The following is a 20,096-nucleotide window of genomic DNA, read 5'->3' on the forward strand; positions in this document are numbered from 1 at the left end:
CTCAACACCTTTCAGTAAAACTTCACCAGATTATTACCAAAGTCAAAACTGGTAATTTACGGAACTGGATTTATTCTAATGACAATTCCTCTTAACTCTACATTGAATTTACCAGCAAAAAAACACCATTCTTTAAAAGAAGTATGGAGAAATTAATGAGATTGAATGGCAGTAAGTTCTCGGATGTGCTTTGCCCACGGGTTTTGTAGGAGGGTATAAGGAGGTAGTGCAGCACTGGTCATTACCCTTTAAAATTATATTGTTTCTAGGACTAATTCCCCTATGCAAATGCAACTCCATTATTTGGGGAGGGACAGAGCAAACAGGGAAGTGTTGCCCAGTTTACCTGAATTGATAGGGAAATAAGAGAATCTATTGTAAAGGAAGTGGTAATGGGGCAACTGCAAAATAATATTCAGTCCAGAATGAGTCAAACAGGAAAAATGCAAAGGAAACCTGCTGGAATTAAGCGGTTTTATTCCACCACACAATTTCTGCTCGGCCTGCCGAGTGCCCCCTGCAAATTATTTGTTGGCATAGATGGTGCTTTGGTTAATAGACAGACACAAAGCAAAGGAGGGAAAAAAAACAGCTTATTTAGGTTAGGAAGCTGCTACCAGAGCTCTGTCATAGGGATTGGTGCTGCGGTACCAGCTGTTCACAACCTATAAACAAACAATAAAGAAAAGCAAATGGTACTATCCTTTACGGCAGGGGTCTCCAACCTTTTTCGCACCACGGACTGGCTTAATATTGACAATATTCTTGTGGACCGGCCGAGGGGGGGGGGGGGGGCGGAGGGATGTTCAAGTAGGGTTAAACTCACCTCAACATGTCTTTCACAGATTGTAGGGTTGCCAACCTTCTCACTCCCAAATAAGGGACAAAAGTAGCAGTCAAATCCTGGGACACCTTACCCTAGGAAAGACTACCATGACCATGAAAGCCTTGCGCAGGCACCTGTGTGTGCATGCGTGTACGTGCCGATTTTTTCCCCACAAATTGGTTTTGCCTTCATCTTCCCGACTATACTGTACATACATTATTTCTACTCTATATAGGCTGTGTATTTATCATATCATTCTTGCTTTTACTATATGTTAGTGTTATTTATTTTCGGTGTTATGTGTTATTTGGTACGATTTGTTAGGTTATTTTTTGGATCTGGGAACGCTCAAAAAATTTTCCCATATAAATTAATGGTAATTGCTTCTTCACTTCATGCCATTTCGGCACGAAAAGTTTCATAGGAACGCTCTACCTTAGTGTGGGCAATATGGGACAAACCAATTTAGCCCAATATACGGGATGTCCCGGCAAATACGGGACAGTTGGCAACCCTATGTTCAAGTTCAACAGTGCGTGACAGGGAACGAGGAAAGGTGCAGCTGACTCATATCATTTCCTCACGGCCCGGTAGCACATGCTTTGTGTCTCGGTACCGGTCCGCAAGAGGACTTGAGTACAGAATACAGATATCATCCTACAATTAAACACAGATCTTGCCAGGGCACTTTAGGGATACAGTCTAGATGCCCAACGTAAGGTTGGGTACATATGGAAGCAGAGGGAGCAATGTAAATTCACCAGATTATCATAGATGTGTTCAAAGGAGAGACTAGGCAGATGAGGTCTTTAATTTGGAGTGTAGCAGATAGAGAGCTGATACCAAAATGTCAAAATTCTTAAGGGGTTTGACGAGAGTACTTTTGGAGCTTAAGTTTCCCCAATTGGACATCTACAGAGGGTGCAACTAAAATTACTTCTTGTGTAAATAAAAGTCGAAAAATCAACAGATGCTGGAAACCTGAGTTTCACCAGATCAGCATGAAGCTCATTGAAATTTTTATACGGTATAACTTGCAATTTTTTTTATTTAGACTCACATTCAACCATCACCTGTTATAAAAGCAATTCCACCTACTTGTATCCTGTAGCATTCCGGCCCACAACTAGGTGTTTTGGCACATTATCACAGAGGTATAGATTGAAGTCGTTCTCTGGTAGAAGATCAACATCATGAAAAATGAAACAGTCCCACTTGCGCTCCTTCAGTGCTTCCAGGAAACCCACATTCAACAGCTTGGCTCGATTAAATTTACTATTACCAGCCTGATGGAATAAAAAGCAGTCAACATGCACCAGCTGTTCAGGGTCCATTGGGAAAAAAATAAATGTGCCTCCTATATTGGTACCAAGTCAGCAACTAGCACGCTTCTTATAAATATTGAAAATTGAACCAATGTCAAACTTTGTTAAAATGAACTCTTTTGTTGAGATTTGACTTGTTTAATATATAAAGGTGTGTTTTTACAGCAGATTATTGAATAATAATTTCAGCTATATAAGTGCATTTTTACATTAATTGTGCAATAAACCCTAATCAGGTTGTGAAATTCTTATTAAAATCTACAGACAATTTTTGTTGTAAGCATCCATGTAACTGGCATTTTTGGAACAGATTTAAAAAGTCCAATGCTCTTTACCAAAGTTTATAAATATGTTATCAGGTGACATTTGAAAAGAGAGCTGTTGGTAAGACAGCAGTATAAATAAAATACAATATGAATCATATGAAGACACCAAATGTCTGTGGTGGTGGTGGTGGTGGGGGGGGGGGGGGGAAGAGGAATAAGGAATGTAAATGTAAAATCAAGAATGGAAAGAAGCTAAGTTAGCCAAACTGTAGGTATAGGAAATAAAGGACAAATAAAAGTGTTTCAACCTATTTCAAAAACACAAGTCAACAACATACAGGGGAAAGGGAAAAGCATTCTTCAATAAAGATATACATTTTATCAAAAAAAATTAGTTTTAAATTAATTTATGACCAAACAATAAAATGTGCCCATCAAGATCAAATTAATTATAATTCAAAGGTTTAATCGATGTGTAAATTTAAGAGTCAATGTCCTGCTTTCTCAGTACTCTTTAGTTATTAAGTACCTGATTAATAATGTATATCCCATAATCCAGAAGCTGCCGTTGTAGGAATGGATGTAGATGGTCAAGTAAATACAAGAGATGTCTTTCTCGATTCCTATACGGAATCAGTATGGCAACACGTTGAAGCGGGTGGCACTCTTGAGGTGCAAACATCCCTTTCTGTACTTTTGGATTTTTCTTCTCTACTTGTGCCAAAGTGAGTTTTACGTCAAATTGTAGCTTTTTTGCACCACCTAAAAGATTGAATAAGAAATTATTTTGTTTATCCCATTATTTGATAACTACAACTACAATGATCACCCTCTCAACTACATTGATCATTCTTAATTTTGATGGACAAATTGCACAAATGCAACGGACTGTTTTTAAATTAAGAACAATAATTTATAAAAACTTTTAAGTGTCAACAGAGGAAAATCTGTCATAGTTTGCCATAAACACAAGAGATTCTGCAGATCACACACAAAATGCTGGAGGAACTCAGCAGGCCAGGCAGCATCTATGGAAAACAGTACAGTCAATGTTTCAGGCCGAAACCCTTTGGCAGGACTGGTTTATATTCTGTTTGGGTAGCCTCCAACCTGATGACATGAACATCGATTTCTCAAACTTTCAGTAATGCCTCCCCACTCCCTCCCCCCTTCACCATTTCCCATCCCCTTGATCCTCTCTCATGTTATCTCCTTGCCCACCCATCACCTCCCTCTGGTGCTCCTCTCCCACTCCCCCCTCTTCTTCTTTCTTCCATGGCCTTCTGTCTCTTTCACTAATCAACTTCCCAGCTCTTTGCTTCATCCCTCACCCTCCAAGTTTCACCTGTCTCCAGGTGTTTCTCTCTCCCCTCCCCCACCTTTCAAATCTACTGCTCAGCTTTTTTTTTCTCCAGTCCTGCCGAAGGGTTTCGGCCCCAAACGTCAACTGTACTTTTTTCCATAGATGCTGCCTGGTCTGATGAGTGCCTCCAGCATTTTGTGTGTGTTGCTCGGATTTGCTGCATCTGCAGGTTTTCCCCTGTTCGAGATTCTGTGTGTGTGTGTGTGTGTGTGTGTGTGTGGGGGGGGGGGGGTGGGGAGAGAGAGAGAGACAGACAGACAGACACACACACACACACACACAGGAATTCAGCAGGTCAGGCAGCACAATGCTTTACAGTACCAGTGATCCAGAATTCAGAATCAAGTATAATATCTCTGGCATATGTCATGAAATTTGTTAACTTTGCAGCATTAGTACATTGCAATACATGATAATGTATATTTAAAAAACTCTAAATTACATAGCATATGTATGTATATTAAGCTATTTGATTAAATAATTAGTGCAAAAACAGAAATAAAAGGTAGTGAGGTAGAGTTCATGGGTTCAATGTCCATTCAGAAATCAGGTGGTTGATGAAAGAAGCTGTTCCTGAATCACTGAGTATGCCTCTTCAGGCCTCTGTACCTCCTACCTGATGGTAACAGTGAGAAAAGGGCATGCCCTGGGTGCTGGAGGTCCTTAATAATGGGCGCTGCCTTTCTGAGACATCGTTCCCTAAAGAGGTCCTGGGTACTTTGTAGGCCAGTGCCCAAGATGGAGCTGACTAGATTTACAACCTTCTGCAATTTCTTTCGGTTCTGTGCAGTAGCCCCTCCATACCAGACAGTGATGCAGCCTGTCAGAATGCTCTCCATGGTACAACCATAGAAGTTTTTGAGTGTATTTGTTGACATGCCAAATCTCTTCAATCTAATAAAGTATAGCCACTGTCTTGTCTTCTTTATAACTGCATCGATATGTTGGGACCAGGTTAGAGCCTCAAAGATCCTGACACCCAGGAACTTGAAGCTGCTCATTCTCTCCACTTCTGATTCCTCTATGAGGATTGGTATGTATTCCTTCATCTTACCCTTCCTGAAGTCCACAATCAACTCTTTCATTTTACTGATGTAAAGTGCCAGGTTGTTGCTATGACACCACTCCACTAGTTGGTGTATCTCACTCCTGTACGCCCTCTCGTCACCACCTGAGATTCTACCAATAATTGTTGTATTGTCAGAAAATTTATAGATATATATTTGAAAATTTATAGATATACATTTGAGCCATGCCTAGCGACACAGTCATGTGTATATAGAGAATAGAGCAGTGGGCTAAGCACACACTCCTGAGGTGCGCCAGTGTTGATTGTCAGCGAAGAGGGTATGTTATCACCAATCCACACAGATTGTGGTCTTCCGGTTAGGAAGTCGAAGGTCCAATTGCAGAGGGAGGTACAGAGGCCCAGTTTCTGCAACTTCTCAATCAGGATTGTGGGAATAATGGTAATAAATGCTGAGCTATAGTCGATGAACAGCATCCTGACGTAGGTGTTTGTGTTGTCCAGGTGGGCTGAAGCCGTGTGGAGAGCCATTGAGATTGTGTCTGCCATTGACCATTGTGGTGATAGGCAAATTGCAATGGGTCCAGGTCTTTGCTGAGGGGAGTTCAGCCTAGTCATGACCAGCCTCTCAAAGCATTCCATTACTGTCGATGTGAGTGCTACCAGGCGATAGTCATTAAGGCAGCCCACATTATTCTTCTTAGGCACTGGTATAATTGTTTCCTCTTTGAAGCAAGTGGGAACTTCTGCCCGTAGCAGTGAGAGGTTGATAATGTCCTTGAATACACCCGCTAGTTGGTTGGCACAGGTTTTCAGAGCCTTACTAGGTACTCCACCTGGACCTTCTGCCTTGTGAGAGTTCACTCTTTTTAAAGACAGCCTAACATTGGGCTCTGAGACGGAGATCACAGGGTCATCAGGTGCAGCAGGGATCTTCACAGCTGTAGTTGTTCTCCCTTTCAAGGTGTGCATAGAAAGCATTGAGCTCATCTGGTAGTGAAGCATCGCTGCCACTCATGCTATTGGGTTTCACTTTGTAGGAAGTAATGTCTTGCAGACCCTGCCAGAATTGCCGTGCATCCGATGTGGCCTCCAACCCCGTTCACCCTTGAAATGGCCCTCCGCAAATCATACCTGGTTTTCTGGTGCAGGCCTGGGTTGCCGGACTTGAATGCCACAGATCTAGCCTTTAGCAGACAATGTACCCCTTGGTTCATGCATGGCTTTTGGTTTGGGAATGTACAGCAAGTCTTTGTGGGCACACACTCATCCACACAGGTTTCAATGAAGTTGGTAACAACTGCAGCATACTCATCCATGTTCGAAGATGAATTCCTGAATACAGTCCAGTCCACCGATTCAAAGCAGTCCTCCTGTGCTTCCCTTGTCCATACCTTCTTGGTCCTCACTACTGGTGCTGCAGTCTTCAGTCTCTGCCTATATTCAGGGAGTAGAAGTACAGCTAGGTGATCAGACTTCCCAAAGTGAGGGTGTGGAATAGCACGGTAGGCATTCTTGATGGTGGTTTAGCAATGGTCCAGTGTGTTGTTTCCTCTGCTGTTACAAGTGACCTGTTGATGGTAGTTGCTTAGTACCCAGGTATTTGAAGTCCCGAACGATTTTCACATCCATTCCCTTGATGGAGATGGGAATGCAGGGTGTTTTCACCTTCCTGAAGTCCACCGCCATCTCCTCAGTCTTAGTGATGTTGAGCTGCAGGTGATTCAATCCACATCACTCAACAAAACTCTTCTGTACTCAGACTCTTGAACCCAGCTGATACAGCCCACAACTACCGAATCGTCCAAAGGCTTCTGCGGGTGGCAGAAACCCAGGGATTGCTGGGAGGCACGGCTCAAAGGGCCAGAAGGGCTATTCTGCACTGCAGCTCAATAAATAGTAAATAAAATTTATGGAAAGGAGTAAACAGTCAATATTTTGGGCCAAGATTCTTTATTCAGAGTATACTTTTGCCATTATTTTGCCTCTTCACTGATACTAGGAACACCTACAATATCTGCACGATCACACCCAACAGGACTTTTCGAGGAAGCACAAGTGGACCATTCGGTCCATAGAGACTCTTCTTAGCTAATCTGCACCTCAATTCCATTTATGCACTTTTGACCCAATAAAAACCTGCTGACCTCGATTTTCAAAATCACAAATGCCTCAGCAGGTACCAGTGAGGTGTTAGGTTTGTCTCTCGCCCTGGAGACATAACCATAAAAATATCGGCTGACACCCAAGGTGAAAACTTTCACATGAAAATGCTGGAGTACCAATGCCAAATAAACACACAAAGGTGGTGCAAAACTTTTTCATTTAATCAAAAAAAGAGCAGTGTGCATATCCAGTGTTCTAGCCAATATTTATTCCAAACAATAAAATAAAATCACTGAAATAGTTTACTCCCCAAACAGTAATAGCTGGGATAATGACCAGGTTATTTTCAAATTGTTATAGGGATGTTCCACATAATCAAATTGGCTGCAGGATTTCCTACATTACAAGGGTAGAACAACTTGAAAAGGACTTGCATTGGCTGCAAAGCATTTTCAGTGCCCACCTGTAGGTAATGGCTATCATTCTTCTTATCTCAATTATGCCAGTTAAATGCGTCTATTGAGAACTATTTCAGGCTAAATGAATACCATACTTCAGCCTTACCTCAAGAAAAAAGTGAATTTCATAATAATGACTTCTCCATTTCACAATAGCCTGCCCCATAAATGAGTTCCCATAAGTTTATTTTATAAACATATATTTCCAAAACAAAATTATTCCCAAATACTTGTAAATTCTTCCTCCCTTCTCTTAATTAAAAATTTCCTTAAACTTACGTAGATATGGTGTTAGAAATGGGCACAATGGCAAATGTGATGTAGTTGGAGATAATTTTGGTGAGCAAAGTGGACACACTGATGTCATCTGTCCTTCACTCCGATTTGACATCTTCCAAAATCTAGGTATCACAGGTTGGTGGCGAATTTCCTTCACTAGCTCCTGCGTGTTACTGGTTGCCAGCCAAGTAACAATAGAGCCAAGACTAACAAAAATTAACAGAAGTCTTAATTTTTGAAGAAAACTTTGAGCTGCAAACTTGTAAGCCATTGTACTATGACAAAAGAGCAGTAGAGGCAGTGGATCAAAGACAAGTGAAGCACCAACTTGTGACAAGGGAATCTTGTGGAATCATTATAAGAATTCTCTCCATCTGCATTTGGTTCTGTCTAGGCCATATTTTACACTGATAGTCATTGAACCTGTAAGAGGAAAGAAAAGTAGTCAATTGAGATAATAAACATTATTTACAGCAAAGTAATTTCAAAAAGACACCTATTGATGCAAAATGGATGCCAATGTACGGAACAGGGCATCCCATCGCAACAAGAGCTAAAACTTTGTGATTTAACCAAGACTAGTAATTTGTATAGAATTGATCTTTTTTAGGACAGTCAGCACTATTCATAAAATAATTTTTCATTTAATTAAATGCAATAATGGGAAAAACAAAAATCAAAATCCAGGATGTGATCCTTATCTCCAATAGTGACATGCATGTTATCTCTGAAGGATCAAACTGTGCGTATAGTCGGTGTGGACTTTGCCTGAAAAATTATTACATTATTGCAAGTTAAACAATTTTAGGCAATCTTGAAAAATATAAGGTGTTATACAATCGTGATTTATTTGATATTAATACACATTTTAAATTATTTTATTCCAGAAAGGAGATGAGATTAATTGCACCAATATAACAGTAACAAGGAACCCATCTGGTAAAAAGCAAAGTCCACGTCTATTATAATTACAATTCAAAGTACATTTATTATCAGCCTCAGATCATCACACAGCACAGCAAACTGTCATGAAGCTCACAGACGCGAAGCCCAGAGCAACCAGAGCAGGCCCATAACCACGGCCTCAGTGCAGAAAAGAGTGGAGCAGCGCACAGAAATGGCCTGACCCTCACCTCCAGTCCCTACACCCTGCCTTTTCAATCCATCTGGCCTGGCATTTAAATCGTCCAAACATCAGGTCCTTCCTTGTTCTAAGACCTAGGCCATGTCGCATTGATACATTCGAGTCCTGGACCCTAACACCACGTACCAGCCTGTACCCACCCTTTGGATTGATCAGACCTTGCTCTTGATTCAGGTGGACGAGCTCCAAAACTCTTCCGTCTCGACCTCGCTCTGACTTCTCCTCGAACATGCCTCAACCTTGCTCCAACTTTGCAATGCGCCCACACCCCTTGACCCTCGAGTCAGCCTCAGCTTTGTTTGCCTTTTCAATTACCATGATTTCTTTATTATGGGGGAGATTCAAACAAGAGGACATGAGTTGAGAGTTAAAGGGCAAAAGTTTAGGGGTAACATGAGGGGGAACTTCTTTACTCAGAGAGTGGTAGCTGTGTGAAACGAGCTTCCAGCAGAAGTGGTTGAGGCAGGTTCGATGTTGTCATTTAAAGTTAAATTGTATAGATATATGGACAGGAAAGGAATGGAGGGTTATGGGCTGAGTGCAGGTCGGTGGGACTAGGTGAGAGTAAGAGTTCGGCACGGACTAGAAGGGCCGAGATGGCCTGTTTCCATGCTGTAATTGTTATATACAGAAAAAGTGCTATTAATAGAGTATTTAGTTGTATTTCTTTAGGAACCACCAGAAAGATGTCACTCATCCTCAGAAGCGCCATATTAAACTGGAAAACAATACAATATCAGCCTCTCCTCTAGTCTCCTATATTTTAGGTTGAGGTTGATATGAACATTAGTACAATATAGTGGTAGCAAATGTTGCTACACTAAATTGCTGCTTTCTCCAAAAATTAATGGCATGAACAGATCAATTCCAATCTTGTAATATGGAAGTCTATAAATGCTTCTGATAACATAATCTATTAATAGTGTGTGGAAACAATGATGGCAGTGCTATTTTTCTTCCATTCTCCACTTGTTGCAAACTCAAGGACAGGTCACCCCCAGACTTCATCAGTCACATGACAACTAGACTGCAGTTTGATACTCAGGAGGGATGGACATTGCAGCAGATATTTCTGCTGGTCTCATCTGTGCTAGCGTACACACATCCAGTCAGCCAGTCTTGAGCTTGCACCTTACACTTGCTTTAAAAGTATCAACAGCAGAAACGAGAGAAGCTCAATAACACTTTGTTGACAGAGGTCTTTTCATAATGGTGTGATAACATGCTGGACTAATAATAAAAGTACTCCACGCATCAGGATGTGCTATTCTGCCAAATCCCAGAGATCACCTGATGACTGGCATAGATCATTTCCACAGGGATCCATGATTCCCTTATCCATTTTTTCTTCACTTATCCCGCTTCTAGCACTTATCCCTGCAAGCAGCAGAAGTGCTACATCTGCCCACTCACCTCCTCCCTCAACTCCATTCAGGGCCCTAAACAGTCTTTCCAGTTGAGGTAATATTTCACATATGTATCCGTTGGTAAGATCTGATATAGATTAGGGAACCACTTTGTCAAACACAGCGTTTCCCAACCATTTTTAGCCTAAAGCAACTTCATACTTGCCAATGCCTGTCTTAAGACACAATATACTTTCCGGTGCCCACCATGGTGTAAGAACATGTCAACCATGTGCTAACATAAGAAAAATGTTTCTGCTTTAAACTTCAATTTGTCTTTAAACCTAGCTTACACAGCACCTGTGTGCTGTACAGCAGCTTTGATAACAATGTGATCCTTGAGCTTGATGGTCTTATAGCAAGAGTTGAAATATCTGGTTCAAGTTGTAACAGCAAAAGCCTCAAGTCCCCACACATAACAATGTCCAATGTCCCGGTTTCTGTTTTTTGTGAGTATGTGGCTCACTGCACGGAAGCCCTTTTCAACAAGGTGGAATGGAAATGTAATGAAGAGCAGTTTGGCTCTTCTCCAAAGACCAGGAAACTTTGTATGACAGTGTAGCCTGTATCACAAAAGGCGATATTTTTGAAAAGCATTTTTGCTTCATCATTCTGAATTGCAATAACTTCTTCTTGCAAGCTCTCTTCCTATATTTCCACCTTGCAAAGAAATCGGTTAATTACCAGTCTGGAATTTTCAGGTTGTTCAAATCCTTGAATTGATTCTGAAAATCCTCCTTCAATGACTGCAGGTGTAAGAAGTACTCGTGTAAATTACCATCTGTGAAAGAGAGTGCCATACTTTCCATGCAGGGAAACTGTGAGAACATTCTTTTTTCCAATGTTCTGTTTATCTATTTCCAATTTTCAAATAAAAGTGGACACTGCTCTTTTTGCCTGGATTACTTTGTAATTCTCACCCTGCAGTTTCACATTTAGAATGTTCATTTTGTCATACAGATTGTCTATGTATGCCACATTTTTCACATTGAAGTTCAATCTTATTTCCCAATATCTTGTTGATTTTGAGCAAAAATTCAACCACAGTGTCAAAAAGATGAACAAAACGTTTTAAGAAGCAGCCTTTTGACAGCCAATGCACTTCCATGTGAAGAAACAAGCTTTCAAACTCTTCATCATTATCTTGACATAACTGGCAAAATATTCTGCTACTTAATGGATGAGCTTTAATTTTGTTGATAGCAGATATTATAAGAGTCATGCTTGAAAAAGTTTCTTTTCTTTATCAATCTTTTTATTAATTTAAAGTACATATATACAAGCGGATTATCTCAAATATCTACATAGATAACAATACATATAAAAGGTAAAATAAACATTATCAAGATCATACCTAGTATTAATCTAATAGTATATAATAAAAAATAAGATAATCAATTCTCCTCTTATCATTTCATAAAAAGAAAAGAAGATAAAGAAACTTCTTTTTATATATATATATAAAAAAAACACTTCTCTATAGACAAAAACAAAAAATAAGAAAAAAAAAGAAAAAAAAGGGGACTGGGCAGCCCATACTGAGAGTAAAAGCAAGAAAAAAGAGAAATTTTTTGATCAAATCCAAAGTTTCAAGAAAGTAACTAGAAGAGCAACAAACCATATGAAAATATTGAATAAAAGGTCGCCAGGTTTCTTCAAATTTAAAGGATGTATCAAATGTCCATCTTCTTATTTTCTCTAAACTTAGACAGGACATAATGGAGGAAAGCCAATTAAAAAAAAACAGTAGGTGGATTAGAGTCCTTCCATTTAAGCAAAATGGCTCTCCTAGCCAATAAAGTTGAGCGGAAACAGGAATATGTCCTGCTTCCGGTGGAATGATCCCAAAAATTGCTGTAAATAAATCAGTTGTAGATCCAAATTCAAGACTTTTGATAAAGTTTTAAAGACATCTTTCCAAAAATGATCTATCTTGATATAAGAAGAAAACATATGAGTTAAAGTAGCCACCTCAATATTACATCTGTCGCAAATAGGATTAATATTGGGGAAAATACGGGCTAATTTATCCTTTGACGTATGTGCCCGATGTACTACCTTGAACTGTATCAAGGGATGATGGGCACAAATAGATGAGTAATTTACCAAATGACAAATTTTATTACATTGATTATCTGAAAATGACTCTCGAAATTCCAATTCCCACGCACCTTTAATTTTATCATTAGATACCTTTTGCAAATTCAATAATCATTTATAAATTACAGCTATCAGTCCTTTTTGAAATGGTTTAACCTGAAAAAGAGTATTTATCATGTTGGGTGGATAAGCAGAGGGAAAATTTGGAAGTAAACTACTTTAAAAATTCCTAATTTGTAAATATCTAAAAAAGTCTGCATTAGATAAGTCATATTTGTCCACTGAGTGAAAGACATTAAACAATCTCCCATAAACAAATCTAAAAAAGTTATTATTCCTTTGGTTTTCCAAATTAAAAAGCTCTGATTGGAAATTGATGGCTTAAAAAAGTAATTAAGATGGATTTTACTAGAAAGAACAAAGTTATTAAACTCAAAAAATCTATGAAACTGAAACCAAATTCTTAATGTATGTTTAATAATGGGATTGAGGTCTCGACTACCAATCTTAGAAAGCAAAAAAGGAAGAGGAGCTCCTAGTAAAGAGGCCAAAGAATACCCCTTCACTGAGTTTTTCTCCAAATCCACCCATAAAGGACAATCATGTATGTCTGAATAATGAATCCAAAACAAAATATATCCAATATTAATTGCCCAGTAATACATTCTAAAATTTGGGAAAGCCATACCACCATGCTTTTTTAATTTCTGCAATAGAGGTTTACTCAATCTAGGATTTTTATTATTCCAAATTTAAGATAAAATTTGAGTCTATTCTATCGAAAAACCGTTTAGGAACAAAGGCTTGAAATAAATACAAGAACTTTGGTAGCACTATCATTTTAATAGCATTAATTCGACCAATTAATGATAATGTAATAGGAGACCATTTAGAAAATATTTGTTGCCTGTATTCAATTAATGGAAGAAAGTTATATTTATACAGGTCCTTGAAACTTTTGGTAATTTTAATACCAAGATAAGTAAAGTTATTTTTAGCAATGCGAAAAGGAATTTGATCATATTGATCCAAGTGGTTATTAATAGGAAATAACTCACTTTTGTGCAAATTTAATTTATATCCAGAAAAACTACTAAATTCAGAAAATATAGATAACATAGAAGGAATAGATTACAAGAATATTAAACGCCCCCCCCCCCAACGACTTCTATTTCCCCTAATGCCCCCTTAGAACACGTAACTATCCCCTTGGGAGGGGGACAGTAGCATCCCCATTGGGAAACACTGGTCAAGCACTTCAATTCCATCCACAAAAAGCAGAATTTCCAGATGGCCAACCAGTTCAATCCCTATCCCCATTCCTGTTCTGACATGTCAGTCCATTACATCTTCTTCTGCCCCAAATGAGGCCACTCTTAGGGTGAAGGAGCAAACCTCATGTTCCGTAGAGGTAGCCTCCAACCTGATGGTATGGACTTCTCCAATTTCCAGTAAAAAATTTTCCCCTCTTCATTCCCTCCTTTGGTCTCGTCTCTTCTCAGCAGCCTAACACATTTCCCTAGTGCCCCCACACCTTCCCTTTCTCCCATGGTCCACTCTCCTCTCCTATCAGATTCCTTCTTCTCTAGCCTTTTACCTTTTCCATCTGTCATCTACCAGCTTCTTACTTCATACTCCCCCTCTCTCCCACCGACCTGGTTTCACCAATCACCTTCGAATTTGTTCACCTCCCCCTGTCCCCACCTTCTTATTCTGGCTTCTTCCCCCTTCTTTTCAAGTCCTGAAGAAGGGTCTCAGCCTGAAACATCGACTGTTTAATCATTTCCATAGATGCTGTCTGACCTGCTGAGTTCCACCAGCATTTTCTGTTTCTCTAGACTATTTTTAACAATTTTTCAAGAACATTTAGTGAACCATGTACAACGACAGGCTAACGTTAGGGCAAAATTGTAGTCAACGGGATGAGCTACACTGTAAAAGGGTGAAAAAAAATCAAAAAAGGATGATGAATACAGGACAGAAGGTGTTATACTTGAATGCACACATACAGAATAAGGTAAATGATCTTGGAGCACAGTTAGAGATTGGTATATATGATGCTGTGGGCATCACTGAATCATAGCTGAAAGAAGATTATAGCTGGGAGCCTAACATCCAAGGATACACATTGTATTGTAGAAAGAGAGGGGGTGGGGTGGCTCCGTTGGTTAAAAAAAAAGAGGAGACACAGAATCAGAAGGTGTAGAATCATTGTGGGTAGAGCTAACAAACTGCAAGGGTAAAAAGACCCTGATGGGAATTATATACAGACCTCGGAACAGTAGCAAAGATGAGAACTATAAATTACAATGGGAATTAGAAAATGCACGTCAAAAGGGCAATGTTACAAAAGTCAGGCGGGATTTAAATATTCAGGTAGATTGGGAAAATCAGGTTGGTGCTGGATACCTAAAGGGAAAATTTGTAGAATGCCTGCAAGATGGCTTTTTAGAGCAGTTTATGGTTGAACCCACTAGGGGATTAGCTATTCTGGATTAGGTGTTCTGCAGTGAACTGGAATTGTTTAGAGAGTTTACGTAAAAGAACCCTTAGAATAAGTGGTAGTGACATGATAGATTTAACCCTGTAATTTGAGAAGGAGAAGCTATAGTCAGATGTATCAGTATTACAGTGAAGTAAAGGGAATGACAGAGGCATGAGAGTGGGGCTGGCCAAAAATGATTGGAAAGGAACACTAGCAGAGATTGGAAAACTTTAAAAAAAATCACAGAAGGCAACTAAAAAAGCCATTAAGAAGGAAAAAATAGAATATGAAGCTATCCAATAATATTAAAGAGAATATCAAAAGTTTCTTCGAAATATAACAAGTAAAAGAGTTGAGAATAGAAATCAAATTGCCGGAAAGTGATGCTGGAGAGGTAGTAATGTGGGACAAGAAAATGATGTACCAACTGAATAAGCATTTTGCATCATTCTGTCCTAGAGTCACTAGGAAGACACTAGCAGTGTGTTGGAAGTTCAAAAGTGACAGACAGCAGAAGTGAATGAAATTACTTGGGAGAAGGTACTTGGGAAACAAAGATCTGAAGGTAGATAACTCACCTGGACCAGATGGTCTACACCCCTACAAAAAGAGAGAAAATTCAAAAATCTGAGGTGTAAAGGGACTTGGGAGACCTCATGCAGGTTGAGCCAGTGGTGAGGAAGGCAAATGCAATGTTAGCATTCATTTCAAAAAACAAGAAAATAAAACCAAGGATATAATGTTGAGGCATTAGAAGTGTCACTTGGAGCATTGGAGAGACCTGCTGAAGGGTTTCGGCATGAAATATCGACTATACTTTTTCCATAGATGCTGCCTGGCCTGCTGAGTTCCTCCAGCATTTTGTGTGTGTTGCTCAGATTTTCAGCATCTGCAGATTTTCTCTTGTTTGTGACTTGGAGTATTGTGAGCAGTTTGGGGCACTTAGTCTAAGAAAAGATGTGCTGACGTTGGAGGGGGTTCAAAGGAGGTTCATGAAAATGACTCTGGGAATAAATGGCTTATACGAGGAGCCTTTGATGGCTCTGGGCCTGTATACAATGGAATTCAGAAGAATGAGGAAGCATCTCATTGAAATCTATCGAATGTTGAAAGACCTTGATAGAGTGGATATGGAGAAGATGTTTTCCATGGTAGGGGAGTCTATGTCTAGAGGACTCAGCCTCATGATAGAGGGATGTTCATTTAAAATGGAGATGAGGAGGAATTTCTTTAGCCAGAAAGTGTTGTAAGAGCCCTATATTCTGTGTTACACATTTATTATGTTATTATGGCAACTAGTCACATTAGCGGGGGTGCGGTTTAGGGAATAAGTTAAGTATTCATGCTTATATCATGGCAATTTGTAGCGGGTGTCATATCTTTGTTGTCCATTGAGATCTCGCTTAATAATGCTTAACTGTATGTTTGCTAATTGCTACTAAAGAATCAAAATAAGGAATTCGACTCTTTGGAGCAATCATTGGAGCTGTGGGCATGATATACATTTTGTCAAAGGTTTTTCAGCAGTTACACCAAACAAACATCAGCATTCGCACCAGCCTAGAGCAGCTTGTGGAAATTATGACTTTTTTTTTGTTGCTCACACTGTGTGTTTGTATTTGGAACATAGTTTTGAAGTAAAATGTTGCTGTGTCTAATTTGGTGGTTGTGAAAGCTGTAGTGGTGGCTGCCTAAAGAGTTCACACTTTGGTTCTGTTTGAAAAGCTGAAGAATTGAAATAATTGAAATGTTCCCATTATTGAAAAGCTGAAATGAAACTGCCACTGTTTTGTCTCATTGCACACTTGGAAGACAAGATAATTTCAGCTAGAAGCAGTGAACTTGAAGCTGAGAGAGCAATTAAGCAAACATACAATATTGAAGGCAAGTTCCCTGGGAGAAATGAAAACATTTACAAAGTTAAAGTGCATGCTGTGACAACATATAAAGGCAATGAGTTACAGGATGATGTACATGCTGCAAGCAGCACATCTAACATGCATGTAACATGTTCTGTTGCCAGCAGTTCGATGTCCCATGTGTTTGATACCACATTAGTATGTGTTAAAATGGAGGCTGATTTAACTGAGTTGCACGCAAGGCAACAGACAGAAATAAGCATGCCTTGGAGGAAAAGTCAGAACAGTTTTGGGGGAAAATCAGGAAGAACATGCTATAGTAAGAATCCAAAAATGTTGGTCAGAGAGCATAAGAAGCAATTGCTGAGATCAAATGTGTGATGTGCGGGGGAAGGGTGACCTGGGTGCTAGGTGACCAAGGTATTGTCGCTACAGAGCTGAGCCCACAGTGCCCAAGGCAACGGTCACATGATGGGTCGATCTGGGCAAAGGATCGACCCAGGTAGCGGTGGAGAGAAGTGACCAGGGTATAAAAGAATGACACACTGGTGGTGAGGTCTCTTGGATTTGGGCTCCCCACAGGTTAGGTCGCGACTGTCGCTGTGGATCAATTGGAATGGAGTGCTGCAGTTAAACAGGCTCAGTTGCACTTCTGAGATAAGCAACTTAGCAATAAAGTGCGTTGTGTACAGCAATGCACGTGCAAGGCTCATTTCTATCATTACTTTTGGCACAGCACAGGCACAGCAGCTATGAAGGAAGATGGAGAAACTTAAGCTGCAGGAATAAGTTGCAGCCAAGATAACACAAGTTAAAGTGTTAATGGCTGCAAGTGCTGGAGCTAGAGTTCCAGCAGTTGGAGGTAATCGCCATGGCCTACATAGAAAAGGATCTTTCTTGGCGGCATACTAAATTAGATGATGCAAAAGCCCTTTAAAACTATTGCCTTTTTCTTAAAGGTTGTTACAATGCTATGGAAGACATGCAGGGCATTTACGAATTGCCCATGCTTGTTAATACGAAAATTGTCATAAATAATTTGCCCAATGACCTTTGGAAAGAATGGAGATTGGTAGCGTATAAATTGCAAGAAAGGCACAACCATTAGGTTACCTTCACTGACATAGTTGACGTAACCCTTTCACCGCAGGCCTATAATGAGTTAGCTATTACTGTGAATACAGTACAGGCTCACAGCAACATAACGCAACAATGCATGGGAATAATGATGAAAAGGTCATTTCTACTAAATAAACACATCTAGGATAAATATGATATGGGTAAACACAATCAGAAAATTTGAATGAATCTTCCAAGGGAAACCAAAGGCAGTTACTATATAAACACTGACACATCCATGGAAATTTACCATTCACCAGGAAAGAGCAATTTTACTCACACCAGTATAAGCTCACAAAATAAAGAAAAGGCCCACCACATATATAAATAACAGTCTATACTGTCCACGTAATCGTGGAGCTCATTGTTGGTAATCAATTCAGTTTACTTCACTTCATTTACTCACAATACTGAAACAATTACGAACTGAAGAACCTGTACCAGGAAATAAGTATTCTTGCAACTTCCAAGGGAAAAAACATCAAATTTTCTCCAACGTTGTGTGCTAACAAGCTAACTAAAAGTTATCTGCACAGTCTCTGAGAGACCATTCTCCCACAGCAGTATCTGTCCTTCCAAATGGGTTCTGTGAGCATTTCACCATGTTCTTTGTCTGTTCCCATTCTCCTTCTTCCTTTTGCTTTAATCACAAGCTCTCTAGAAAATGGCTCCTGATTTTATTCCTGCACTCTCGCCAAAAAAAACATGAATACAATATCCTGTTGGCTAATTCAACAACCCTAACTTATTCAACTAAATTTTTAACTTAAGCAAAAAAAAATAAAGTACCCGAGTGTATAATGTAGTTAGACCATAAGACACAGGAGCAGAACTAGGCCATTCAGCCCATCAAGACTGCTCCACCACTCCATCATGGCTGATCCTGGAACCCACTCAACCCCATACATCTGCCTTCTCGCCATATACTTTGATGCCCTGACTGATCAGGAAACAATAAACTTCCACTTTAAATTGTTACGTACCCTGTAACTGGGTTGCCAAACCAGCAGAAATGGATCACTCAGTTGGAGTCTGGATTACTAGAACTAAGAAAGTTTTATTAAAGAAACAAGCAACACAGTAATCGAAAGGATAACAAATGCAACAGTTCAGCAATGATAAACACACATGTGCACAGAATTAAGATAACAGCATCAATCAAGCTCTATCGTTGTCTAGGGGTAAATGACCAATTTCAAAGTGACACAAAGTTCAGTCCAATTTAGTTCAGTTCGCAGTAATCGTTGCCATGGCGATGGACAACGTGGGGGGAGGGAGAGAGAGAACGAGAACGACTGATCATTCAGAACGGCTTCCACTCACAGACCGGCGATATTGCTCACAAGCAGCTTTCGGGCGGGTCCTTTGTGATGTCACCTGAGGTCACCGACTGTGACCCCTCCTCCAGATGTGGTCGATCCTCTGCAGTGAACCCAGCACCCAAGCAAGGGCGGACACACACCGGGTTCCCGCTGGTCGTACCTTTCCACCCTGTGCGTTTAAGGCTGATCCCCCGATCAGCCGTCCAAGAGCTTCCCACCGACTCGTGAGAGGCGCACCGCTTCCAGGGTCTCGTTACCTCGAGTGTCATGTGTGTCCTGCCTTAGCGAACCTGTCCCTCACCTCAAGCAGTTCAGGGTTCAAAGGGGGAGCCGCTCTAGACAGCTCTCTCTCCCGTCCCTTCATTAACATCTCCACATGCTGTTTCATTGTTCCTTATCTCTCCTTCCCCTGAGGACAGGCAGCAGACCAACTGCTGATGCCACTGATGCTAACCCAGGCCAGCAAACATCTTAATTTATGTGTATTCTCGTCACACTTCCCCCCTTTAAGGATTTTTACCGGGGTAAAAATTACAAACATGAGTACATTATTTGATACACACAAATATAAATCTTTATCAGCTATTTGGCTAATACAGAGAATTTGAAGTTGTCAACACCTTGACAGACAGTCATCACATTTTCTGTTCCTTTTATATGTGTTATTAATAATCCCTTAGACCAGGCTCCAACTTAGCAAACTTCATAGTGGCCAAAAACACTGATGAATTGCGATCAATGTAACCTCTCATTTGGTTTCGCCCCGGACCACAATAACAAGGGTCGTCCCATTCCGACTCAGTTTTCTCTCGCAAGGGCTTAGTAGGAGGGGGAGGGTAGTGACCGCAGAGTTATTGCAAAACTTCCTACAGTACCCCACCATCTCCAAGAGCCTTCTGAGGGCCCTCTTGTCTGTCGGGGTTGGGAGGTCAGCGATAGCCTGCACTGTAGCTTGCATCACTGCCAGCTGCCCGTGTCACCACAATTCCCAGGTAAGTGACCTTCGCGTGG

The 20,096-nt window shown here is 40.2% G+C and overlaps 1 protein-coding gene across 4 annotated transcripts in view; it reads right to left on the bottom strand.

The window, feature by feature from the left end:
• b4galt4 (UDP-Gal:betaGlcNAc beta 1,4- galactosyltransferase, polypeptide 4) overlaps positions 1 to 20,096 on the bottom strand; it is a 42,002-nt gene that overhangs the window by 14,658 nt on the left and 7,248 nt on the right. For 3 of the 4 annotated variants that reach the window (XM_072260630.1, XM_072260627.1, XM_072260628.1), the window contains exons 2-4: positions 7,651 to 8,073; positions 2,947 to 3,179; positions 1,925 to 2,112 (exon numbers count right to left, since the gene is read on the bottom strand). In XM_072260630.1, coding sequence (XP_072116731.1) covers positions 1,925 to 2,112; positions 2,947 to 3,179; positions 7,651 to 7,921 — 692 coding nt within the window. In that variant the 5' untranslated portion in view covers positions 7,922 to 8,073. Of the gene's footprint in view, positions 1 to 1,924; positions 2,113 to 2,946; positions 3,180 to 7,650; positions 8,074 to 18,204; positions 18,396 to 20,096 lie in introns of those variants that run through there. The other variant, XM_072260629.1, reaches the window with a different exon arrangement.

This window comes from Mobula birostris, chromosome 6 (genome assembly GCF_030028105.1).
Source record: "Mobula birostris isolate sMobBir1 chromosome 6, sMobBir1.hap1, whole genome shotgun sequence".
Lineage (NCBI taxonomy): Eukaryota > Metazoa > Chordata > Chondrichthyes > Myliobatiformes > Myliobatidae > Mobula > Mobula birostris.